At 44.9% G+C, this 27,921-nt stretch overlaps 1 protein-coding gene across 5 annotated transcripts in view; it reads right to left on the bottom strand.

The window, feature by feature from the left end:
- Window positions 1-7,595: 7,595 nt before the first annotated feature.
- Window positions 7,596-27,921, bottom strand: part of LOC146839624 (membrane-spanning 4-domains subfamily A member 4A-like) — a 132,984-nt gene continuing 112,658 nt past the window's right edge. For all 5 annotated transcript variants that reach the window (XM_085651703.1, XM_085651702.1, XM_085651706.1 and 2 more), the window contains 3 exons: window positions 25,398-25,571; window positions 23,414-23,539; window positions 7,596-8,859 (listed from right to left, as the gene is read on the bottom strand). In XM_085651703.1, the coding sequence (XP_085507829.1) occupies window positions 8,647-8,859; window positions 23,414-23,539; window positions 25,398-25,571 (513 nt within the window). In that variant the 3' untranslated portion in view covers window positions 7,596-8,646. The remainder of the gene's footprint in view (window positions 8,860-23,413; window positions 23,540-25,397; window positions 25,572-27,921) is intronic.

Below are 27,921 nucleotides of genomic sequence, written 5' to 3'. Positions count from 1 at the left end.
AATGCCCTGGTTTCAGCATTAGGATATCCTTCTATAGGGAAGGCAGAGATGTACTTGTCACAGGGAGTCTGTGTTTTTCCCTGACTGTCTTAGTGTGACAACCTGCCCCAACTCTAATACTAACAATTGAGAGCCTGTGTAGGCTAGGTCCAAGGTTTGCAATTAGAAATGCTCCAGGCTCTACCTGCCCTTGTGTGTGACCCACACCACAAACGGTGAGTATAGGTTAAGGGGCCGATAAGGGAGAGAAAAATGTCATGTTTACTACACTCTGTTCAGATCTGGGTGGGTGCTACTTGAGTGCCATGATCTCCACTGTGGAAAATATTAATAAGTTATTTTTTTATATATGCTTGATAGGATACTTTTGCTGTTTCAATGTAAAGCAAAAGTATACAGAAAACAATGGATGGAATGCTTGAATAAATCTCAGCCACTGATAATTACTTGGGGTCGCATCCCAATCCATCGTTATTTTGCACTCAATGCCCTTTGGTTTGGACCCAGCTATATGCAAATCAGTCTAGACCCTGCTACCAATAGGAACAGCCCACCCCATAAGGCTCATCAGCCAGGTATATCTTGGTTCTAGTGACATAGTGATCAGGGGACCCACATCTGGACACACTTGGTCCACTAGAGGCGATCCACTGAATTGTGGCTGAGATAATTTCAAGCATTCCATCCATCATTTTCTTGTATACTGTAGTGTGTTTCTATGTAATGGACATAAAGTGCGTTCAAGACCTGAAATGAATGGGTGTGCTGAGAAAGGTAAAAAGGAATGCTTGTTTTCTTGAGTAAAGGAGCAGAGGCTTACTTACCCCCAAAGAAAAAAGGACAAATACTCGCATCCCATTTGTGTCCACCTTCTCACCTTCCAGCAATAAACTAGCCAAGATTATCAAATCCAACTGGAACATTCTTGCTCCACTCGCCATTTTCAATGAACCACCTCTCTTCTCTTACCGCAGGGGTAAAAACATAGCGGACCATCTGGTGCATGCAATCACCTGGCCCACTGCACCAAGCATATCAGAATCACTCCCAAACTCATGGAAACTACCGCCGGTGCGCGGCCACTATAGATGCCAAAGATGCGCAGCATGCTCCTCTACAACCAATACAAAGACGTTTGAACATAATGGGTTGAAATTTGACCTACATTCCTTCACCAACTGCAGATCTCAGAACGTTATCTACCTGATAAAATGCCCCTGCGATAAAATATACATTGGACAAACCACCCAGATGGTAAAGGACCGCATCCTACAACATCGCAGCCGCATTAGATGTGGAGTCCTAACAGCCCCCCTGGTCTCCCACTTCAAAGAAAAGAATCAGAGTGAAGCCGAGTTCACCTGGCTGGTAATTGACAAACCGTCCATCCCACTAAGAGGCGGTGATACCCAAAGACTCCTGAATAGGTGCGAATGCCGTTGGATCTCTCGCTTTAACTCCATTGAGCAGGGCCTGAACTCCCTTGATGAATGGAACTCTACCCTTGCATGATTGTGATCTTTTGCATGATTGTGATCTACTGGTCTGCCTTCTTTACAGCTGATACGTTCTCTACCCTTGCTTATTTTATTTTGTACTTTGCACGTATTAATTTTTCCCTCCCCCCATACCCAAACCCCCCCCCCTCTCCCCCCCCCCCCCCCGGTTTACCCCAAAGTATACGTATAGTATTTAGTTTGTTGATTTTTCTTTCTGTCTTCGCTTTTTACCCTAAAGTACACTGGTCGTATTCAATTATAAATTTGCTGATTGTTCTTTTTGTCTCTTTCTGTTAAATATTTATACATTATCATCCCCTTCCCCTTCCTTCCCCTCCCCTCCCCACCCCCCCCCTCCCCCCTTAAATATGTCTACCCATGGTGTATTATCAGGAATACCGCCTTTCGTTTGCCCATTGCTCTATTGAAACGATTGTATTATAATTATTGTGATTTTTGCATAAGCTGTTATCCGTCCTAAATTAGCTCGCCTTGGGTCTATGGATATGACCATATTGTTTCCATTGTTTTCCCTTCAATTGTCATCTTTTTACTCCTCCTCTTTCCACTCGAGCGATACACGCGCTACTTGCGGGCTGTTTCACCATCGGTTGCCATGACTCCTTCTCCGTTCTATTGGTGACCTTTCCGCTTCACTCCCCTTTCAGCACCTCCCAGCCTATCATCCCCCAGCACCCATCCGCGCGCGTCCTGCCGTCTGCGCCTTCCCGTGGATTGGTTGACGCTTCTCGTGACCCGGAAGCACTGACCACATAACTCTCGCCAGTGTTCTTCCATCTTCACTCTCTGCCTGATTCACACCGGCACGCCCCTCTTCACGGACCCCCTCTCGGTGATTTACTCGCCTCGCCTAAATGTGAGTAAGTACTCCTCGCGACTCCCTTCCCCCCGGAACCGTCCATCTGGCCCGTTTCTAACCTCCCCTTTCCTTTTCAGCTTCTTCATTGATTGCTCTTCGCCTCCCTCCCGAAGTAAGTGTCTCCCTTACTCCCTCTCCTTCCCACTGTTCCCCCCTGCCTTTTCCTCACTCCTTGCCCTTTGTCCCCGTCTAGCGTGAACTACCCCGGACCCTTCTAACCTCACGTGGTCCAGCGTTGCCGTTTGGTTCGGCTCGCCCTTTCCGAACGAGTACGTTTTTTGTCCCTCTTCCTTTCCTGTTTGTCTCCCTCCCACCGTTCTACCTGGCCCCTTTCCTCACCACCAGCTTTCTTCCCCCATCTAGTTTGGACTTCCCCAGACCCGTCTGACTCCACACGGGGTCCAGCTTTGCCGATTCACTCGGCTCGCCCTTTCCGTGCGAGTAAGTTTTCTGTCCCTTTCCTTGTGTTTTGCCCGCTGTCACTTCCCGTTCTCTCCCGGCCTTCCCACTTCCCCCACCGTGGCACTCCTTCCCACCCCTTCTACCATCACCTCGCGCGATCTCAAATTCTTTTCACTCCGGTATCTGGCACTTGCATAAATCCACCACACTGCTCACCATTCTTTGGCCCCGGTCTCTAGTTACTCTATGCCTGGACTTTTCTGCCAATTCGGGCACGGCCCACTTTACTCTTGTGCCGTTGTGATACCCGCTCTCGCCTTCACCACTCGACCGATCACTGCTCCTTGGCCTTCCTGAACACCGGCACCTATGGCCATACATAAGACCCGTACCTACGGCCACTATACGTCGCCGTGCTCACCACCATTTGCACGACTGTCCCCTTTTCTCCCTCTTTGGTCCAGCTTTTGAGAATTGTTTTCCTTTACCCTAGCACTGTTCAAAATATGTGTAACCAGTCCTGATGATGGCCTAGAGTGTTACGGGCCGAAACGCCGTCGACTTCAACAGCGTTACTGTTGGCGCATTTACAAACATGGGCATTTGCTCTACTGTCCTTTGAAATCTCATACATTTATTGTGTAAATGCCCTAACTTTGGCATATTCAAAGTACCATTGTTCTCCCTGTTGCGCCGTTTCACCGCTGTATATACCACTTTATGTGTCACTTGCGCCGTCACAAACTCCACGAGCACTTGTGCACAGTATTCTTTCGGTTACACTTTCACTAAGTGTCACGCAGTGCTTTTTAACCTATATGATATGTACATATGACGCAATATGTTCATCATGTGTTGAAAATACAACTCTTTCCTACAAACTTGGTCTCCTGTTGTCCTCTCTGTATGGATTCACTCCTCTGATACTGTAAAATACAGCTCACCTTTGAATAACTTGTCCTTCCATTGAATTCCACGTTGAGACATTGTTGTCTTACTCCAATATGGAGGCGCCGATGGATCTGCTTCCTCAGTTACACGAATTATACAACACCCTAGAATACCACTTATAGAAGAAGGAAATGCCTGACGTTGGGAGTGCCCAAATTAAGCAGTGTACTAGCAAACAGCAATTTGAGATTTCCTGCATGGCCATAACACATTGACACAATTCCTACTAAAGCCACAAAGGGGTGCTGGATTGTACACAACCACAGGGCCAATGCACCGCTTTAAATCTGATTAGTCCCTCTGAAAATTCACCCCACAGCGACACATGAATGACTTTCTGTAGTGCAATGCGAATGAAGTTTTAGGCATAGAAGAGGCACATAAGCATCTCAGTATGGCGGTGAAGTTGCCAAATTAATAGAGGTGAATTCATGTGTAATTAAAGCACCAACTCAGGAGTCTTCCTGGGTCAGGGACGCTTCCTAGTGGATGGCACAACCCAAGAGTTTAAGAGAGAACTCCAGGAGGAGCTAAAAACTGATTTGGAATCCTCCCTTGACGCATTTCAAAATGGAACTGAGTGGTAAAATGCTGAACCTCCAGCAAGACATAGACACCTTAGAAAATATGGCCCAACACCCCGAGGGAGTAGAGACTCCTCTCCGCAGAAGCCGACACCTGGACTGCAGGTCGCCCCAGGGCGTAATTTTGGACACCAACACCAGCTCTGTTGCGGAGAAAGCGTCACTCGGGGATGTGGGAGACGGAGAGCAGAGCATGGGAAAGCCAAGCGAGGGCACACTGGCTGTTGTGGAGGAAGTGGTTCAAACCGAGAGCAGAAAGTATGCGAGTGGCCCCGCGGAAGAGTCTTGCTTGATCCTTGAGGTTTCCGAGACTCCGATGTCAGCGGGAGGGGCGCTCAGTTATGAGGGTGGCGGACACTTGGTCGGCAAGATGAGGAAGCCGCAAGAGGCTGCCTCAGTCCCCTGTAAGAGACCGCTGCTTGAGTTGAAGGTGCACCAGAATCCAGATTGCAGTACATCAAAGTAGAAGTACCGTAGGCAGCCTGTCTACAGCGAGAAGGGGAGGTGTGGTTGTGTCTCTGATCGGCCATACCTAGTGTGTTTCAGGACTCTAGTGGTTCACCAGGATTGTGCACACGCTGTTTATTATATAGTCATGACCGGTTCTGCTTTTTTGATGAGTCGTTGAATCTTTCTCGCTGTTACTTGGGACAGAACATAGGTGTTGCTGCAGTGGGGATCACACCGCGGAGACCTAGGAATATGGCCTAAGCCCGATGGAGCTACCTAGGTAGGTATAGAGGAGATTGGCTGTGGATCACCCCCTCGGCCGTCACCTACCCAGCCGGAAATTGGGCAGACTTTCCTTCGTCTCTCCGCCGTGTCTCCTTTCCTCCCCCGCCTTCCGAGGAATCAGTCGGTTTGTTTGACTTTCGCGGTGTCTTTTAGGTTCCCCTGAATTACTTTTCCCCTTTGCCGGTCTTTCTGTCCCGATCTTCATTCCAACCCATTTTACTTTTCCCCTCTTTCTTCTATACCCCATATGATATGTGTACATGTTAAGCTATGCTCTAGCAACTCATGTTACTGTGTAACACTGTTTTTTTTCCTATGCTATACCATGCTCCTGTAACTGATGTAATCTAATCCTCATGTAAAGCGCTCTGATAACTCCGGGTCTAGCCAGCGCTATATAAAACTCTGCAAATAAATAAAATAAATAAATAAATAGCTGCCTAGTTTCCCAGGTCCATGTGTGACTAGGTACTCCAGTCCAGAATTTTTATTTGCATTCTAACAGTTGTAGTACTGGTTTTGCATTACAAATCCCCAAAATCAAAGAAAATAACTGAACTGCAGCCATTAGTCATGCATGGGCCGTGGAAAGATGGTTGGACTGAATTAACCATTGTGACCTTTAGACTCACAAGTCAGTGTATAAGGTGTTGCTGTGGCCTCTCCAAAACCCAACATTGCCATTACATTTTCATCCCATGATGGCGAATGTCCATCCTGCAGGTTTCATGTATGTGGTGGTGCATATAGGTTCAGGCAGTAGATGGATGCAGCAGTCTGTTTACCAGTGCTCTCAAGTTGCTCCATGTCATGTGTGACATATATAGTCAGACTTCTCACTTATTGTTTTTAAACAAAAGATTGTCTGTAGGTGAAAGGTCAGAAAGAATTTTCTACTAAATCTTTATTTCAAAATTGGTCAACATTGTTCAGACAGAGCATATTTATATATATATATATATGTGTGTGTGTGTGTGTGCGTGTGTGTGCATATATCTATATATATATATTTATGCAACAAAGTGTGATCAGACAGAGTAGAGTTTCTTACCATTGACTCAAGTCTGAGGGTTGTGCAGATCCATAATAAACTTTGTTGCTAAAGGCCAGGAAGAAGACACATCCAGCCGTCACATTGCTTATCTGCCAGCTTGCGGACAAGGACAGCAGTGACTGTTTCAATGCCCAACATTGGCTCTGTTCTTTATAAAGATATGCAGGTGTGAAACGTCTATGAAATTTGAAGGAGGCTTCTTTTGGTGCTAGCTTTAACTTAATTGGCAAAGAGAAAGATGGGGTTGGGGATGCTGAGGTAAAAGAGCATTATTATACCCTTATAATGCCACAATATGTTCTACTGTTCTGCATCCTAACAAGTATGACTGTCGCTATCTTGTTTATCATTATTATAGTTCCCATTCATGTTGAGTGCACAAGGATAGAATTTTAATTTCAATAAATCTTGAAAATATATTTCCTGGTTTCCTGGTGTTCTTGAGTGTGCCTGTTCATGATGAAATAGTGTTTGAGATTAAACTAACTATCATTGTGAAATCTTACAGAACTGCTTGTTAACTAGAACACACCTCACTCAAGTAAAACTGAACTCCTGTGCAAAGTGGATTGCCGGGTGGTTGCAGTCCACTGAGTTTCCCGTCCTAGGTTGGCATAGAAGTCCTTAGTGCCAAAGGGTCTAGAAAATCAATTTCTCAGCCGTGTTCAGGAACAAAATCCTGAAAATGTATCACTACTAAGTTTCTTTATAAAAAATAGGGGATATGTAAGCTTTATTGGCCACTGATTAAACTGTAATAGTGGCTAACGTCCTCAGTATGAAGAGCTTGCTAATGACTGTTAATTTCCTGATTTGCAATTATCAGCCCTAGATGGAGGGTGGGGCAGCATCATGAGAAAATGGAATACTAACAGCTGACCCCATGTAGTCTCTTGGTAATAGAGTATGAAATCCAGCTCCCTGATCTTACCAACACAGTCTGTGCTCCACCTTCCTGCAGCTGAACCTACAACATAGGCAAACCCCAGCAGTTAATGCCATCAGTCTAATCCATCTGATTACATGAGCCAGTTCAGGTGTGGCAAAAGAACTCCGCTCAATGGTTCTCAAGTGATCAGCTTCGGAAAGAAGAAAGGGCGAAGGGACTTGAAGGTTACACACAGCTGTGACCAACATGTTCCTAGGTCGCTAAACTATCTTACCAAGTTTAGAAGGCGTGCATGTGAAAGTTGGGCATAATTCTGGGAGTAAAAGAAAATAAATGTAATTTAAACTATTGCACTCCCAGCAGAAGACCAGAAAAACACAACATTGTGGATGTATGCCAAGTTACTGGAAGTGCTTAAAAAGGCCTAGTATTAGGGTAGCATGTGGACACAGTAGAAGAGCTCTTGTCTTGAACACACCAGCCCTATCCCCCTGCTCAACCATGACTGCTTCTGAAGCACAACCTCTCCCAGAAAGGAATAGGGAACCAGGGATGTGAGAAGGGAGTGGGGGTTGTGAAAGAACCTTAATTACCCAGCAAATCCTGTGTCCAGAATAAGACATTTGTTGCACTTTATTTGATTTTAATAACAAATTAGCAAGTTGGAAAATACATCAAAAGCCTTTCTAAATTAAAAAAGCATTGCATTCTCCAGAATGATCTTGCGAGCATGCATTTTACTGTGTGCTAGTAAAATGTGTGAAGTGAATTATGTTTACATTCCATGGTTGAGTGGGGTTTTGTCAATTCTCTTTCTGATTCACGTGTCTGCTGAGAGATTCTACATGTATTAACATACGTACAGCTATCTCATTGAGCTTGCTAGCGGTGTATAAACATGTGAGAATAGTGAGTACATTTTCAAGGGTGTTTGGTGTTTGAGAGATTCTACATGTATTAACATACTTACAGCTATCTCATTGAGCTTGCTAGCGGTGTATAAACATGTGAGAATAGTGAGTACATTTTTAAGGGTGTTTGGTGTTTGAGAGATTCTACATGGTGTTTGAGAGATTCTACATGTATTAACATACTTACAGCTATCTCATTGAGCTTGCTAGCGGTGTACAAACATATGAGAATAGTGAGTACATTTCCAAAGGTGTTTGGTGTTTGAGAGATTCTACATGGTGTTTGAGAGATTCTACATGTATTAACATACTTACAGCTATCTCATTGAGCTTGCTAGCGGTGTATAAACATGTGAGAATAGTGAGTACATTTCCAAAGGTGTTTGGTGTTTGAGAGATTCTACATGGTGTTTGAGAGATTCTACATGTATTAACATACTTACAGCTATCTCATTAAGCTTGCTAGCGGTGTATAAACATATGAGAATAGTGAGTACATTTCCAAAGGTGTTTGGTGTTTGAGAGATTCTACATGGTGTTTGAGAGATTCTACATGTATTAACATACTTACAGCTATCTCATTGAGCTTGCTAGCGGTGTATAAACATGTGAGAATAGTGAGTACATTTCCAAGGGTGTTTGGTGTGTTATTATATAGGTAGTCCAGAAACCCTAACTCTGTTCTTCAACTGTTAAGGGGCTAGCATCTCTCTTGGCAGCTGCAATGGCCATGCCTTCTTCCTACACCTCATTGAAATCACCCGGGACATCCTTGTAGTAAGAAGGCGGTGGTGCAGTAGGGACTTCTGATGTCTCTCCTGGCACTGGTGGCACTCCATAGAATTTTGACATGTCTTGCACCATGGGAATCCCATGGCACACTGGCAGTCCGCTCGCTTGTGTCAAGTGGACTCTTGGGTCTCCCGTGCTGTTATTCTCAGCTACAAAGGAAGGCTGCAAGGAAAGGCACTCTGTCAGTTTCTTGTCATTCTTATAAATTGTTCAGCTAATCAATCAAGAAACTCTGTAAAGAAGCATAATAGAGAGCATAAAGTGTAATGCAAGACCTAACCATCATTTGGCACATCCACAAATACATCATACAGAAAACTACTGAGAATTTGAATAATTCTAAGCACTGAATAATCAAAAATAATTCTGTCCTTTCTGATTTCATAATGTCCAGGTATCCTACGTTCACAAAGGTGCAGACTCTTCTTGAGGGATAAGCATTGAGTAGCAATTACTATGACCAGAATCTGTTTGATGTGGAAGGCATCTGTAGTTATTTAAATTCCTTCTTCTGTCGCACTTCAATTATTTGGATAATAACTGTTCCTTGCTTAGAGGAGTCCAGATGTTCCAGGTGCCTGTTGGCCGTACGGGAACCAAGTGTTCCTGAGTTGCTGGCAGAACTGGTCTACAAAATTATGAATAAGTCTTCAGAAACATGTTTAAGAATCCAAGCATACATTCGTTAACTTTGAGGGATGTACAACACTCTTAATACCACGATAACCATGAGTGGTCAACATAGCTTAACTGATGGCCACAGGCCCTATTATGCTGATTGCAAAAATTAGAAAGTCTCAAGATATAGGGTTGGAAGTTAACCTCCATAACCTGGTCCTAAATTGTGCTTGTAGCTAGTTAATTATGTGTGGTTATCTAGGCCCTTTAAGAAAGAGATGAATTGATTATGTAATAGAAAAGGTTAATAACATTTAAGAACATCTTATATTATTTGTAAAGTTTTGATGTATAGGTTTGCTTATGCATTTATGTGTCAATGCTCAGAGGAAAACGCCCCTTGGCGAGCTCCAATTGATTATGGGCCCGATTCACAGAACTAACTTAAGACAAAATAATTACCATTTTGGTATTCACATAAGACACTTACTCATTTTGGTATTCACAGAAGACACTTACTCATTTTGGTATTCACAGAAGACACTTACTCACTTCGGTATTCACAGAAGTTAGGAGTCCTAACTTTAGGACTCCTAAATGCCTTCTGTGAATACCGAAAGTCTTAAAATTAGGATTTTTCTCAGTTTAGGAGTCCTAAAGTTAGGAGTCCTAACTACTCTACTACTAAACTGAGAAAAATCCTAATTTTAAGGCTTTTGGTCTTCACAGAAGGCATTTAGGAGTCCTAAAGTTAGGAGTCCAAACTTTACTACTACTAAATTGAGAAAAATCCTAATTTTAAGACTTTCGGTATTCACAGATGGCATTTAGGAGTCCTAAAGTTAGGAGTCCTAACTATACTACTACTAAACTGAGAAAAATCCTAATTTTAAGGCTTTCGGTATTCACAGAATGCATTTAGGAGTCCTAAAGTTAGGAGTCCTAACTTTACTACTACTAAATTGAGAAAAATCCTAATTTTAAGACTTTCGGTATTCACAGAAGGCATTTAGGAGTCCTAAAGTTATGAGTCCTAACTATACTAATACTAAACTGAGAAAAATCCTAATTTTAAGACTTTCGGTATTCACAGAAGGCATTTAGGAGTCCTAAAGTTAGGACTCCTAACTTCTGTGAATACCGAAATGAGTAAGGGCCTTCTGTGAATACCAAAATGTGTAAGTGCCTTCTGTGAATACCAAAATGGTAGTAAGTTTAGGATTTTGTCTTAAGTTAGTTCTGTGAATCGGGCCCTATCTGTTTGATGAGTCCAAAATGAGGGGTGGGTGGAATTTGCGAAAGCGACTTTCGCAAATTATCGCGAAAATGTTACAAATCTCCGCAAACACGCGGAAATATCGCGAAGATGCAGAAGTTTTTTTCCTGCCCGTTCGCGGTATTTTCTGAGTGGTCGCGGCTCGCCAACTTACCCATGTGGTTGCTCGCGGGCTCGGCCATCTTGTTTTCACTCTTCTCGCGGTGCATGATCGCGAGAAGAAAGACGTGATCGCGCGACGCATGACGTTACTGCGGGCGTGAACTGTCGCGAGACAGCGCAAATGGCTACCAACAATCCAACATCTCGTGGAGAACGCGACCGGATCGGGAAAACTTGTCAGCGAATGCGGGGATTCAGGTAAGGCGATCGCGCACGCGCGAGAATGTATTATTTTACAGCGTGAGCAAGAAACAAATTATCGCTAAGCTGCGGAATGCAGAAATTTTGACATTTTCGCGCTCTCCGCGGAACGCGAAAATGTCAAATTATCGCAATTTCCACGAGCGGAACGGAAATTTAGCCCAGGCCTATCCAAAATGCATCTTTGGCATGAACGTGTGCTGAAATTGTTAGGAAAAACATAATTGTGATTATGAGTGTGAAGACACGAATGGAAGTGATGTATGATTAGTTTCTAAGAGACAATGTCCTGATAAAGTAGAAGGCCAGACGAATATATTAAATACAATGCAATAACATAATGGGGCTGTATGCCTTGGATATATATAAAAAAACAGCCCAGTGAGAGACATGATCTGAACTCAGCCACTCATACAGATACACTAAACACAGGGCCATCCAAGAAACGCTCTGAACACAGACCAGTTCATGAGAGGCTCTGAACACAGACCACTCACAAAGAGATTCTGAACACAGGCTAGTCCAAGAGAGGCTCTGAACACAGACCAGTCTGAAAGAGATTCTGAACACAGGCTAGTCCAAGAGAGGCTCTGAACACAGACCAGTCTGAAAGAAATTCTGAAGAAAGTCACGTCTAAGACAGGGTCGAAACGCAGTCTGTCTCATAGAACTTCTGAACACAGGGCAGTTTAAGAGATGTTCTGAACAAAGATCATGCTAAAAGAGGCATTACACAGGCTGTAGAACGACCTTCACAACGCGGTTGTTACACCGCGGTATGTTTACATCGTGGGCATTGAAACACAAGTCGATAAGACTTGTGCTGGATGGCACTCTAAGCTAAGGAATAGTATGATTTACTATTCCAACACCTTCTCTACTGTAACCTAGGCTGGAGTTCGAATAGTATATCATACTATTCCTAAGTCCAGCGCCCTCCAGCGCAAGTCATTGTAACAACTGGCGTTGTAACGAACGTGATGTAAAATTCCGCGTTGTAACATCATACATTCACTTAGGCCAGTCTGAGAAAGATTCTGAACACGAGCCAATCTCAGAGAGGGTCTAAATGCTGGCTAGACTGAGAAAGGCTCTAAATGAAGCCCTGTCTTGGACAGGCTCTAGACACAGGCCAGACTGAGAGGGGCTCTGAGCACAGGGCTGTCTAAGAGCAGTTCTGTACATAAGTTATTCTGTAAAAGCAGGTACACAGGCTATTCAGAAAGATTATGAACACACGCCCATCTAAGGAAGGCTCTGATTTGAAGGCCAGGATGAGAGGGGCTCTGAACAAAGCCCAATCAAAGACATTTTCTTGTAGTGTCTTGTGAGTTAGAGATGACGGAGTTCCTTTTGGTTCCTGATGGAATCTGTAAGTTCCTGGGTGTGGGTGAAAGAGTTCATGATGTTTGCATCTCTGATTCCTTCAGACGACAAATGCTGAAAGAGACACTCAGCTTGAAGCAAATACTTATGGCTGCCAGAGTGGGACAAAGAGCTGAAAGACAAGCAGCTAACCTGGAGGCTGCACCAGCCCAAATTGAATCAGCACTGAGTTTGAAAAGTAAGTCAAGGCCATAAAGTAATATCTCCAAAGAAAAAGAAGTTGTGTTTTTGATGTTAATTTTCCTTCCCACATGAAGGTAAATGTCCTGCCATTGGATAGATATGCAAAGGCTACGGAAAAGAGAGCCATTTTGGATTGATTTGCAAAGGGAGGGAAAGATCAAGTGCAGCATGTTGAGAAAACAAAATGGAAGAAAGATCAAGTGCCTTACGTCGAAGAAACAGAATGGATACCAGAACGTTCCATACGCAATGCTCTACACACACACACAAAAGGCCAAGCGACCACATGAGTTGAGGCAAGTGGAAATTGAACGATGTTGATTGATGTCAAATTCCTTGTCTTAGAGGTTGTTGGTGTGAAGCGAGAGTGTGGAAGATGGGTGTGCGATGTCAATGTCGCCTGCAGGATTAGCTTCTTGCAAGGTAGAATGCCGATCGAAATTAGGTCAACAAGTAAAAGTGTAAAATTCATTTTGACATTATGCCAGTGGAAAAGTACAATGAACTGTCTCCAGTGCCCCGTTTAACCCCGTCGAAAACCAAAGTGTATACGTGGGCTGCTTTGACTGCACTGCAAAGTCAAGGCTCATTCAAAGCAACTGTGAAGCATAAAAAGACGTCAGTACAAGCACCAATTCATGTCTTGCCTGGCACTTCATCAAGTACATGTCTACTCAGTTTTGGTACTGCAACTGAGGCTGATTTCTGTAAACAATACTCTCAATGCCTATCATGAGATAGTGAATCAGTTTCATCTTTGTTTCATGGACTAGGAAGACTTATAACTATGAAAGGGCAACTTAAGATAGATGAGGAAATCCGTCCTGTATCTCAAAGACATCGTCTAATTGTACTAAATTTACAAGAGCCTGTTGAGAAAGAACTTAAGTTACTATTAAAGCATGACATCATTGAGAGATGCACTGGCCAACACCATGGGTATCACCTATAGTGGTAGTGGCGAAAAAGGATACTGGGGGAGCCATGCACACCTGCATTGATATGCGCCATGCGAACAAGCCAATTGAAAGATAATGAAATCTTGGTCAGCACATTGCTGACATGATTACGTAGCATAATGGAGCCACAGCCTTTTCTTGGTTCGATTTTAACAAAGGATATGACCAACTCGAACTGAAAGAGAATTGCATGTACACTACTACCTTTTCGACTCATGTTGCTTTTATTTAGGCATACAAGGCTAAGAGTATCTCAGAGTATCATCAGCGGCAGATTGTTTTCAGGATGTCATTTGTCGCATGACACAGCCAGTCACAAACAGGGGCGTAGCTTGGTCAGTAAGGCTTGGGGGGTGGAGCTAAGCTTCAGATTTTCTAGACAATCACACTGGGATATCATGTTAATTTTTATTAGAGAAGCATCTCATGAGGGGGTGTTTAACCCCTGGCATGTGTCGGACGTGCGGTAGCCGTCCGACCGATAAGTGTTCATGTGCGTTGGCCGGCTCCCGCGCGTCCGACTCCATGGCACAGGAAATTCCTCTGGTGCAGGCACCAGAGGGATTTCCTTTTCTCTCCCAAAGCCTCGGGAGCTGGGGAAGAGCTCCCCAGCTCCTGAGGCCCCTCCCGTGGTTTCTAGGAAATGAAAATCAGCCCGCATGTCGCACTGACGTCATTTTATAGAAACCAAAACAGTTTCACGTTCTATGTGCTCAGGGGGCTATCTCAGCTCCCTGAGCAAGTAGAAAGATGGGAGGGGTATCATTGGAAAGGAGAGAATACAATGATACCTCTCACCGCCCCAAGTAGGGATCCACCCACCAAGGAGGGGGGAGTGACCCCTTGAGCAAGGGCCTTTGCTTCCCCTAAACAAATTGGACATATTCAGTCTTTCTGCCCCCCTGGGTGGCAGATGGGGGTAGCAGCCCCCAATCTGCCCCCCGGGTGGACAGAAAGCCCAGCAGACACCAGGGATTTTTTTGTTGCCATTTTTAATTAGGGTGGGGGCTGCCCAAAATGGGCACGCCAATGCCCCCGTCCCTCTGCCAAAATGACAGCCTTTCTGCCCCCTGGGAGGCCACTAGAAGCTAGGGGTTTTTTTGGGGCAATTTGTTTTAGGGTGGGGGATGCCCAAAATGGGTATGCCACTTCCCCCACTTCCTGCAACAATTACTGCCTCTCTCTCCCCAGGGGGGCAGATAGCCCATTAGATGCCAGGGAATTTTTTATTGGCATTTCTAAATAGGGTGGGGGCTGCCCAAAATGGGCATGCTAATGCCCAAACCCCCCTGCCAAAATTACAGTCTCTCTGCTCCCACCGGGGGACAAAAAGCCCACTAGACACCAGGGATTTTTTGGGGCAATTTGTATTAGGGTGGGGCTGGCCAAAACGGGCGTGCTAATGCCCCCAATCCCCCCTGCAACGGGTACAGTCTTTCTGCACTCCCTGGGGGACAGATGGGGGCATTAGCCTCCAGTCTGCCCCCCCAGGAGGGCAAAAAGTACACTACAAGCCAGGGATTTTTTTTGCCAATTTGAATTAGGGGTTGGGGCTGCCCAAAACAAGCATGCCAATGACCCCACCTCTTCCCACAAAAATGAGTCTTTCTGGCCCCCCGGGGGTGGATGAGGGCAGTAGCCCCCAATCTGCCCACACCCGGGGAGCAGAAAGCCCACTAGAAACCAGGGGTATTTTTATGTATTCATGTAGGGGAGGTGGGTGCCCAAAATAGGCATGAAAGTAGCCCCCAGACAAATTGCAGTCTTTATGCCCCCCCGGGGAGGGCACTGGCCCCTGATCTGCCCCCCGGGGGGGCAGAAAGCCCACAAGGCCCCAGCGATTACGCTGGCTTTTTTTTTGTGGGGGTGGGGGCTGCCCAGAATGGGCATACCAGTGCCCCCAGAATCCCCTGCAAACCTCAAATTTTGTTGAAAAAATCAATTTCTTCTCACATTTCTGTGTGAGAAAGTTGTAGGATCACCTGGCTCCACAAATTTCTGGGTAGGGAAACATTGGGAGATCCATGCAAGCCATACCTCGCTGGACTCCCCCGGGTGTCTAGTTTGCAGAAATGTGTGGGTTTGGTAGTTTCCCAAGATATCCGCTGAGCCCGGGGCCAAAAACCCAGGTGACCCCCCCTTGCAAAACCAGGTTGTTTTGTGATAGGTAATTTTGATGTCTCCTCAATACAATTTGGGCCCTTGCCTGGCACGGGTACTTGACCCAACCACGCAATTGTGGTACCATTTTTATTGGGAGACCTGGGGGAACGCTAGGTAGTAGGACATTTCTGGATCCACATAGATTCCAGAACTTTCCCAAACAGAAATTTGAGAAAAAAAAATTTTTTCAGTCAAATTTGTGGTTTGCAGGGGATTCTGGGTAGAGAAATGTTGGGGGATCCACGGAATCCATAACTTCCTGGACTCCCCAGGGTCTGTAGTTTTCAGAAAAGTCTGGATTTGGTAGGTTTGCCTAGATGGCTGCCAAGCCTGGGACCAAAAACTCATGTGACCCACCTTGCAAAACCAGGTCATTTTCAGATACATAAGGGGCATCTGCATTTTTGGTCCCGGTGTCGGCAGCAATCTCAGTAAACCTACCAAACCCACACATTTCTGAAAACTTGACACCACAGGGAGTCCAGCGAGGTATGGCTTGCTTGGGTCCCCCAACGTTTTCCTTCCCAGAATCCCCTGCAAACCTCCAATGTATTTGAAAAAATCACTTTTTTCTCAAATGTATGTCTGGGAATGTTCTGGAATCTATGTGGATCCACAAATTGTTAACCACGCAGAGTTCCCCCAGGTCTTCCGATAAAAATGGTAGCTCACTCGCGTGTGTGGGTCAAGTACCCACGCCAGGCAAGGGCCCAAAACGTATTGAGGAGACATCAAAATGACATATCACAAAACAACCTGAGTTTGCAAGGGTAGTCACCTGGGTTTTTGACCCCGGGCTCAGCGGCTATCTTGGGAAACTACCAAACCCAGGCATTTATGAAAACTAGACACCCAGGGGAGTCCAGCGAGGTATGGCTTGTGTGGGTCCCACAACGTTTTCCTAACCAGAATCCCCTGCAAACCTCAAAAATAGCTGAAAAAATCACTTTTTTCTCAAATGTCTGTCTGGGAAAGCTCTGGAATCTATGTGGATCTGCAAATTTTCTACCACCCAGCATTCCCTCAGGTCTCCTGATGAAAAAGATACCTCACTCGCGTGGGTGGGTCAAGTACTCGCGACAGGCAAGGGCCCAAAACGTATTGAGGAGACATGAAATAGACATCACAAAACAACTTGGTTTTGCAAGGGGAGTCACCTGGAGTTTTTGCCCCGAGCTCTGCGGCTATCTTGGGAAACTACCAAACCCACACATTTCTGAAAACTAGACACCCGGGGGACTCCAGAGAGGTATGGCTTGCATGGATCTCCCAATGTTTCCCTACCCAGATATTCTGATATACTGTGTTTTGTTCACAGCAGACGGTGAAAAAGGCAGAAAGAAGTGTAGAATTCTGGTCTCTCCATCATAAAGTGCGAAGGAGAACACACGATGAGACAAAGCTACGGGCAGCAGTTGGGATTGGAAGACTACAAGGTGATGAAGGGGTGTCATGGCTTAGGGGCAATACGATTGGGGAATTTACTATCAAAATTCTGAAAATTGTGTGGGAACAGACTCAGGCCTAACTTGATAGGGGTTCTTTTAGAAGAGACCAACCTGGTATATCTGGTTTGGAGTTATTAAAATGATGAAAATCTCTTTTGAGGCTATTCAGGGGAGGTGTGATGAAACAAAAATAAGGTGGAAACAGCTGTTGCCCCAAAAAGTGTGCATGGGGACATGGAAAACACCAGCCATTGACAGAGATAAATAGAAAAGTGTCAGGATTTTGTAGAGCCTAGAACACTGGAGTGGGGAACCAATTATATATAGGGTGCAGTTGGCCAAGACAGGATGGGGAGCACCTCTCCCTGGTGAAGATAGGATTTATCTGATGAAAGTCATCAATGTGTTGGAAGAATTGTGGCGCGAGAGAGCATGAGGTACAGAGAGATGCTGAAAGTACACCTAGGGAGGATTTTTCTGATGGTAGTACAGAGAGATTTCAGGGAAAGTATAGGGGAGAGAACTCAGGAAAGAGGGGAAGCTGAAGAGAGAATACGTACTAGAAAGAGCTGAACAAAAGGTAGCATAAGAGGCAGTCTGGGCTTAGTATGGGCAGGATGAAAAGAAGAAGATGGAGAATAAAGGGGAAGAAGTTACTATATACAATTTTAAGCTGTTATTTTTTAAATGGGGGGCTGTAGAGCTGTGAATGGTAGGTAATGTTAAGGGGTGAGAGTGGTTAGATTATGATGTTAGAGTTATTGAGTGTGTGTAGCTAAGCCAACAATTTCTTGCGCTCCCATGTGAGCTCTTCTCACTTGCACTCAAGAGGTGTTTTTCACAAACTGTCTGCCTCAGCAGTGCTCCCACTCTCAAAATACATACCTCTGCCTCAACCGAGCCATGCCCAAGGACAAACAACTCTGTCACTTCCTAAAACATGCCCTAACCTAGTAACTGTTTCTGTGAATCTTTGCTAAAAGTGTGAACAAGATAAGAGCATACTTACTGTCATTAATACTCAGCATGTTCTGCCTTGTCCCACCAATGGAGGTCCAAGCTCTGCTGCTATTATAATAGTCAGCATTATTCTCATCAACCAGTGGCATGAAACAAGCAGTATGACCACCAGATAATCAGCACATGCTGATTAACTGCATGTGCTGGTTATCTGCATGTGCATCAGACTCTGTATTATACAAATGTCAAGAATGTACTATACCAGTGTACTGTCTTAAACCATATTGACACAAGATACCCAGATTCATGCAGTCCATTCACTGCAGGGCATAGGAAAGGGGTATGTTTGTTTCTACATTAAAGTAACAGTAACTAGTGTTCAGGTATTTATTTATTAGTTTTTTCTGGGTGCCTACTTAAAAGAACAAGCAATATTCCCCTGTGTTCCCTTGAAAGGGCTAGTCTGGTGTCTACAAAATTGTGATTTAAAACAATCTTTAACTGTAAAGTTGGATTTTAAGTCACAATTCGGAAAATTCCACCTTTAGAGAGATGGCATTTTCTTGTCTCAACCATTTGGTGCCTGCAGCGAGTGTCCTGGGTCACATGGCAAGGTGTAGCTGGCATTTGATGTTTGTGTATTGCTATCAGACAGTCATCCAATGGGAGAATATGTGTTGGCAGGATGGGCCATCTCTGAGTTGATGGGGGGCGGAGCTGTCACCTACAACACTTGCACATTATAAAGCCTCTGTCTGAACTAACTCACAAAGGGTTGACTAAAGTCTTTTGTACCCCAGAAAACCTTGGGCCAGGGCTGGGTGGAAGGTAATTTCAAACACCTCTAGGGTGGAAATCTTCTGAACCTTCTCCTACTACAAAGCTGGCACCAAGTATAAATATTGGCCCCTCCGACCCAACTCTTTAGTACACCTCAGGCCCTATCGATGTAACAGAAGAACGACTGCTGTGCTGCTCTACTTCCAGAAGGACGGCTACCATACGGCACTGTTACTCTGCTGCAGCAGCCTCCTGCCATACTTGGTGAGGAGGAAGGCTGGACCTACATCCATCATCACAGGCTGAGTGACTCCAAGGGTCAGCTGACTGACCTCCTCTGAGCTGCAGGGACATAACAATCTCCAGAGGCCTCCCTGCATCTGCCCAGCTGACCTTCTGAGTGGACCTGCTGTCTGGATTTGGCTGATCCCTGCTGGCCTCTGCTGCAGTGAGTTCCTGATCCCTAAGAGATACCCCTATGGTCCTGGACCTTTGGTGTGGCATCGGTTGAACTTCCCCTTCAACGTAAGGCGAAATCCATAGGTTTTAGGCTCTTTGAGACCACAAAAGGGCTTATTTGCACCAAGATCTTGCAGCCCTCCCCCCCACCTACACGAAGCTCCAGTGAATCCGACTCTTCCTGCCACAGTGACTGCCAGTGACACCACGCAACGAGAGATCTGCACTGTGTGCTACAGCGTCGACAGCCTTTGGTGAGCACCAATGCAAATCTCCAGCAATGACCGTCTACGAGTCACAACAGAATATTTGTGATTGTCACGCTACAGTGATGACGATCCATGACGCTGTCCCTGCTACTCACGGCCTCATGCACCATGAACAGAACTCTTCTCATGGTTCTTTTGAAGGTAACTTTTTCAGCACAATAAACCTGGCCTAACGCCTAGGGAAGACAACCTTGCAGCTGGGGAACCAGGTTCGCGTCTTGGCAGCGATGCTCAACATCCTGTGATCCTGGGCAAATCACTTAATCTGCCCGTGTCTAACTAAAAAAATAAATGAATGCGTCCGTCTGTATGCAGCTCGTACTCATGTAAAGCGCCCTTATACCTTTGGGCACAACCAGATAACTGCGAGAGGCAATGTGTGCTTTTAAGTGTTACACTTACATTAAGAATTTGAAATTGCGTAGCTCTGCTTCTACTGATTGGATTTTTGTTGTGATTTAATTTTACTCTATTTCTTTTAATTGCTGTGGGACTTTGTTTTGTGTTTTCACTTTATTACTGTTTGTTTACACATTGCCAAATTCCCAAACTGGGGTGGTGTAGTGAGCAAAAGAATGATGGATTAAACCCAGATCCTTGTGACTGGAGTGAATGTTTGCATTGTTCAGCATTCCATCCATCAATTGTTTCTTTTGCATATGTTGCCCTAAGTGGGAAGGGTATGCCCAGACGTGTGTCCCGTGCTCACCACACCACTGGATTCAAGCTAGCCTGGCTGATGATGGGTGATGCCCTGAAACCTGTCCCAGGATGCTTGTTTCCCGATCCAGGGAGGATCTGGCTTGGCAGTTTGGGCTGGACTGTTCCCATAAGGAACAGGGTCAAGACTGATTTGCATATGGTTGGGTCCAAACTGGAGTGGTGTGGTGAGCAAATGAATGATGGAATAAACCTAGATCCTTGTGACTGGGGGTGAATGTTTGCATTGTCTAGCATTCAGTCCATCAATTGTTTCTTTTGCATATGTCGCCCTAAGTGGGAAGGGTAGGCCCAGACGTGGGTCCCGTGCTCACCACACCACTGGATTCAAGCTAGCCTGGCTGATGAAGGGTGATGCCCTGAAACCGGTCCCAGGATGCTTGTTTGCCGGTCCAGGGAGGACCTGGCTTGGCAGTTCGGGCTGGACTGATCCCATAAGGAACAGGGTCAAGACTGATTTGGATATGGCAGGGTCCAAACTGGGGTGGTGTGGTGAGCAAAAGAATGATGGATTAAACCCAGATCCTTGTGACTGGAGGTGAATGTTTGCCTTGTCCAGAATTCTGTCCATCAATTGTTTCTTTTGCATATGTCGCCCTAAGCGGAAAGGGTATGCCCAGACGTGGGTCGCGTGCTCCCTGCACCACTGAATTCAAGCTAGCCTGGCTGATGAAGGGTGATGCCCTGAAACCGGTCCTAGGATGCTTGTTTCCTGGTCCAGGGAGGACCTGGTTTGGCAGTTCGGGCTGAACTGTTCCCATAAGGAACAGGGTCAAGACTGATTTGCATATGGCTGGGTCCAAACTGGGGTAGTGTGGTGAGCAAAAGAATGATGGATTAAACCCAGATCCTTGTGACTGGGGATGAATGTTTGCATTGTCCAGCATTCCATCCATCAATTGTTTTCTTTGCATATGTCGCCCTAAGAGGGATGGATATGCCCAGACGTGGGTCCCGTGCTCACGACACCACTGGATTCAAGCTAGCCTGGCTGATGAAGGGTGATGCCCTGAAACTTGTCCCAGGATGCTTGTTTCCCGGTCCAGGGAGGACCTGGCTTGGCAGTTCGGACTGGACTGTTCCCATAAGGAACAGGGTCAAGACTGATTTGCATATGGCTGGGTCCAAACTGGGGTGGTGTGGTGAGCAAAAGAATGATGGATTAAACCCAGAACCTTGTTACTGGGGGTGAATGTTTGCATTGTCCAGCATTCCGTCCATCAATTATTTCTTTTGCACCTTTAGAGAGATGGCATTTTCTTGTACTAACCATTTAGTGCCTGCAGCAAGTGTTTTGGGTCACATGGCTAGGTGTAGCTAGCACTTGATGTTTGTGTATTGCTATCAGACAGTGATCCAATGGGAGAGTATGTGTTGGCAGGATGGGCCATCACTGAGTTGATCGGGGAGGAGCTGTCATCTACCTTGCACAATATAAAGCCTCTGTCTGAGCTAACTCACAAAGGGTTGACTAAAGTCTTTTGTACCCCCGACAACCTGGGGCCAGGGCAGGCTGGAAGGTAAATTCAAACACCTCTGTGAGTGAACACGTTCTGAACCTTCTCCTACTACAAAGCTGGCACCAAGTATTAATATTGGGCCCTCAGACCCAACTCTTTACTACACCTCTGGCCCTATCGATGTAACAGAAGAACGACTGCTGTGCTGCTCTACTTCCAGAAGGACAGCTACCATACGGCACTGCTACTCTGCTGCAGCAGCCTCCTGCCATACTTGACGAGGAGGAAGGCTGGACCTACATCCATCATCACAGGCTGAGTGACTCCAAGGGTCAGCTGACTGACCTCCTCTGAGCTACAGGGACATAACAATCTCCAGAGGCCTCTCTGCATCTGCCCAGCTGACCTTCTGACTGGACCTGCTGTCTGGATCTGGCTGATCCCTGCTGGCCTCTGCTGCAGTGAGTTCCTGATCCCTAAGAGATACCCCTGAGGTCCTGGACCTTTGATGTGGCATCAGTTGAACTTCCCCTTCAAAGTAAGGCGAAATCCTGAGGTTTTGGGCTCTTTGCGATCACAAAAGGGCTTATTTGCACTAAGATCTTGCAGCCCTTGACCCCCACCTACATGAAGCTCCAGTTAATCCGCAGTGACTGCCAGTGACATCACGCAACAAGAGATCTGCCCTATGTGCTACAGCATCGACAGCCTTTGGTGAGCACCAATGCAAATTTCCAGCAATGACCGTCTACGAGTCACAACAGATTATTTGAGATTGTCGCGCTACATTGATGACGATCCCTGACGCTGTCCCTGCTAGTCACCGCCTCCTGCACCATGAACAGAACTCTTTGCATGGTTCTTTTGAAGGTAACTTTTTCAGCAGAATAAAACTGGCCAAACGCCTAGGGAGGGCAACCGTGCAGCTGGGGAACCAGGTTTGCGTCTTGGCAGGGATGCTCAAGATCCCGTGATTCCGGGCAAATCACTTAATCTGCCCATTTCTAACTAAAAAATAAAAAAATAAATGAATGTTTCCGTCTGTAATGCAACTCATACCCATGTAAAGCGCTCTGATACCTTCGGGCACAACCAGATAACTGCGAGAGGCAATGTGTGCTTTTAAGTGTTACACTCACATTAAGTATATAAAATTTCATAGCTCTGGTTCTACTGATTGGATGTTTGTTGTGATTTAAATTTACTAATTTTTTTTTAATTGCTGTGGAACTTTATTTTGTGTTTTCAATTTATTACTGTTTGAAGTGCAGCAAAAATACTTTACACATTGCCTGTAAGTTAAGCCTGACTACTCTGCACCAAGCTATCAGCACCTATGCACCAAGCCACAAGAGGGTTCAGTAATGGTTAATCTGGGGTTTGCTTGTGTGTCACCCTGACAAGAATTGTGGTTGCTGCTTGAGTAGGGTTTCACGCCCTCGGACCATTATCCCAATTTCCAACATTTTCCATCCCACAATACGCATAGGCAATCGGCAAAGTCACTAACACTAAGTAAGTGATTCCCGCTATAAAATGGGATTCTCTCGCTATCCATCTGATATTCTAGTTGTGCTAATCAGTGAGATCACCACCACCCTCAGAATGGCCCCAAGAGTTAACACATATGTGCGAAGAAGACAGAACATATGAATAAATACAACATGTTTACCTGGGCTGAGGCGGGCTGGGAACACCGGCACACAGATTTGCATCCATAGCAAGAGGCAACGACTGAGATACAAAACTCCAAAAACAAGAGCAGCAGAAGCACCACCAGCATGCCATCTCTGTAGCTCTGCAGCAGTGAATTGAACACAATGGTTTAGTAAAGAGATTGAGAGGATTAACTAATCAGGATTGAAGAAGTAGTTTAAGGTCAAGATTTCACTCTCGTTCCAATTCTGCGCTATGTTTTACTGCCACTTAAACATTCTTCATGATAAAGGGATAAGATCCCCTAAAATGACATAGGAAGGAACATTGGTGCTCATAAGTGGGGTCAGATACAGTATAAATATTTCCAGGAATTACATGGCCATGTATTTAATTGATCGCCTCCACAACTAGGGCTGATATGTTGGCCTTCATCCTCTGCAATTTGCGGCTACATTAGAAGAAGATGTGGAACAATAGGGCCCTTTGCATTGAACTGGCTACAAGGCAGCTGGAAAGGCAAAACACAAAAGCAGCAGGAGAGGTTGATATGAGAGGCCTGATTTACAAACATATTGGAATGACAAATGTTCTGGTTTCTAGAGGGAGCGGTAACTCCATAGGACAAAACACCTATGAATAGCAGCAACATGTTTCTTGAAATTAGATCCCATGCTCCCTATAGTCCCATGTATGCTAACCTGTAACTTCTGGCTCTGTTTTACCTAGCTCCAATTACATACTCATTATGTGTCACTGTTCCCAGTAGACCTTGCTTGGCCCCTGCTTCATTTCTATGTGTTCCAACCTTTAGTAGCCCCTGTGTGCACCCCTGCCTCTGTATCCCCTGTTTGAGCTTTTACCCCTCTGCAGCCCCTAAGTGTGACCTCGCTGCTATTTCAAATTAGAATTAAGCCTTCCTCCCTCCTTGACTGTGGTGGCACTAGCACTTTGCACCTACTTTACTCTACCTTCCTTGAGCTTAATTTTAGGAAGTATGTCTCATCTAGGGACTAACTCAGTGGGGGTTCAACCGGGATGCTGTGCTAGCTGCCTCCTCTTTCTGTGGTGTCCTATAGGTCAGTCAATGTGAGATCCTTTCCCTCCTAATCCATTCTCCTCCTCCTCCCAGGCTGCCTTGTTACACTCCTCCCCCTTCTTCACAGCAAACTAAAGCATCTTAACAGCATGTTCTCCCCTGTGTATCACTAGAAGCATGAATACTACCTCTCCGCATGGGCCCATCATTGTGTCTGCGTTGACCCATTGACTTATCTGTAGCTACCGTGTCTTGTTGTCCTCAACACACACAAACACTATCAATCTTCCTGCACATCACTACCCCTGCATGCCCTTTCTGAACAATCTCCGCTTTGAATTCTACACTCCCTTGCCTGGCTCCTACATGCTCTCTGCACATGAGCTGTAGCCACCACAAAGACAAAGCGCAACTCTTTTGAATAAATCTCCCTCAAGACCACCACACTTGGATTTCTTGCCCCTGTAGGCCCACCTCGCTTCTGCACACTTCTACCCTAGTACTTGTGCTCGTATGCACCTACAACTAGGGACCCCTTTGCCTGCAGGAAGCTATGTGTGGCATCGCCTCATGCAACTACCATCCATGAAGCCCAATGAAGAGACAGCCATCTTCAAAACTTATGTCCTGTGCAGTTCCTTACATTGAAGATCACATGCACTGAAATCTCATGCCCCTGGGACAAAAGACACATACACACAAACATGTCATGCATGCAGGTCATGTAACCACGCTAACATAAATGTTCTTTGTGTGTTTCCTAGTCATGCGTCAATGCACCTTCCAGATAGTCCACAGTAATACAACTTACCACAATACAGCCCAACCCTCAAACTATTACCATGTAGATACACACAGGGGCTCTTCACAAGACATACTGAGTCCTGCGGTAAGACACGTGGCTGAGGTACCATAGCACGAAGAGATCACACCAGTAGCTTGCAAGTCACATGATACTTACAATGAGAGTCTCTCGGAACTTCAAGCACTCCTTGTGTTTTCTGCCACGCGTCACACAGTTCTCTTCATCAAAGTCAGAGAAATCCTTGTAGGTAGACAAATCACAGGCATAGATGATGATGCCCATGGCTGCCACGATGGCGCTCAAGATGTTCATCACCAAACTGCTGTTCACCTATAGAAAGAGGAGAACAGGGTCAGAAAAGTTAGCGATGTAGGGCCTTAAGAGTGAAGCTATGGTGCATGGCACAACTGCATGATGGATGGATTGATGCTGCCTCTCACCTGGAAGAGATTCAATCAGAGCCTTTGAGCTCAGGAGTGAAGAAAACACAGAAAGTAGAAGCCTTTGCGACTGCTTAGTTACATCAGGTATCAGTGATGCATAGACTCTGATAATGATTTACAACATGACTACATATCAAACAGATGGGAGCACATCCGTGTGGTCATATTGGAATAGTTCCTTCATTAATGTTGATAGAGATAAGGTTTTATGTTGGGTTTTATAATAAGTCATCGCAAATAGCTTGTTTCGCCTACAATGACTTTCTCAAGGCTGTAAGTTGGCCACCATATCATGTGTTGCATATTCCTTTGTTAGCAATAATGACCTACCAAAGATATTATGTATCTAAAGATAAAGCCGTGACACCAAGGGGAACAGAAAGAGTGGAGGGTGAATTATCAAAGGGCTTTACTCATGGGGGTGACATAGGACGGATTGGTTACACGAAATCAGAACATTGGAATGTGGAGCACTCCATTGAATACAATGGAGTGCTCCGTGCTTCTACGGGCCTGTACAAGACAGCAGAGCAACATTCGAATGTTGCTATTGTTCACAGCTGAACAAAGGCCTCTTGGAGCCTGAGGGGATTTAAACCCCCTCGGGCTCTGAGAGGCCTTTGTTTTATTTCTAGAACGTTGTACCCTCTGGTGGCAGAATGTTCTAGCTGGGCTATACCGGCCACTAAAGTCCCGCTGCCTTCAATGCTGGAGCGGGCCTTAAATGGTCGCTTTAGCCCGCTACGGCGGGCCATAAGGCTATATCATTAAGTGAAAGGCCTTAAAGGTTGTGCAGATAGTCAAATCTACCTGAGTCACCATTGTCTATTAGAGTCACAGAATGAGGACAAAACGAAGTCCTCTAGTACGCATCCAGAGGTACTAGTGCGATGGTATTAGAGTTAAAATTGTGAGCTAGAGAAAAAAGAGAGGGAAAAGAGTTGGATATGAACCTTTGGTCGTAAGTTGTGATGTTGGTTCATAGAAGGGAAACCTGTAAAATTGGTTAGTAATGAGTGAAGGAACTAATGGGAAAATATGTAAATAATGGAATGGGAGGAAGAAACAGATACTTAACTTTATATTTATTTATATTTTTAACTATTTTAATTAAGTTAATTCAATTTAACATTTTTTCTTATGGGGTTTTATGTTAAGTCCCTAACTCCGTTATTTTTCTACAGGAGGATCTCGCAGTACCAGTGGTTGGCCATGTGTAGTGTTGGACTTACAATAAGAGGGAACATTAATACATAAGTGCAGCTTGTGAATACAGAAAAGTAGAAACATACTCAAAAGTGTAAACTTAGTCGAAAGTGTAATTTACCCTTGTGAATCAGGCCTTTAGCAAACAAAAGGTGACTAATGAATACGGCACTGGTGGCTAAAAAAAAATGTAAAAAATGAAAACATGATTTTTTTTTTGATTTTTTTTCTTCTTTTTCTTTTTTCCTCTTTTTTTAAAAGACAAACCATTTCCTCATATTTTACAATTTTACTTGTCTCTCAGTGCCGTATTATTAACACAGCACATTTCAGCATGTCACCTTTTCTGAATAGAAGAAAAGGAGGAGAAAAGCAGCATTGGATCACCAGCGCTTCATGGGCCTGTGGCTGGATTTCTTACGGTCCTACTACAGTGCTTGCAGAAGGCCTTTGAGGCTGCCATGCAGCTGTCTTAAATATCGCTATGATACGCGCCTGCTTGGGAATACCATCACCGCCACTAGTGCTCTGATTCCATGTACCCCTTTAAGAATAGGTTTAAAACATACAAGAGACAACGCATCTAACAACGCTGCATCTAAAGCGGATTATCATGAACAAAAGTCTTTATATGTGACAGAAAAATGGATATAACTCTATTGTCTTGTTATTTACAAATAGAAATGAAGAGCATATTTGAACTTGGTAATGCGTATTACAAACTCAGAAAATACAAAGTAAGTACTTGTAGCTAAATGTCCTCATTTAAGTAGGATTTATTTATTTATTTAGTGTTTTGTAGAGCGCAAATATGACCCGTTAGGGTATCGGAGCGCTTTACAGGGATAACAAGTTGTATACATATATGAAATAGAAAAAAAACAGTAGGCATAGAAGGAAGTGAAACACTTAGGGAATAAACAGGGTGTATACAATATTCAGATCATAATGCAGAGATATCCAGCGAATACAATTGTGGGAATATCAGGTCAGTACAAGATGGATAGTAGCCAGTCAGTCCAAAGTGTAGC

The sequence above is a fragment of the Triturus cristatus genome, chromosome 4_1 (genome assembly GCF_964204655.1).
Source record: "Triturus cristatus chromosome 4_1, aTriCri1.1, whole genome shotgun sequence".
NCBI lineage: Eukaryota > Metazoa > Chordata > Amphibia > Caudata > Salamandridae > Triturus > Triturus cristatus.
The sequence above is the reverse complement of the archived record's forward strand: the minus strand, read 5'-3'. Positions and strand labels throughout refer to the sequence as shown.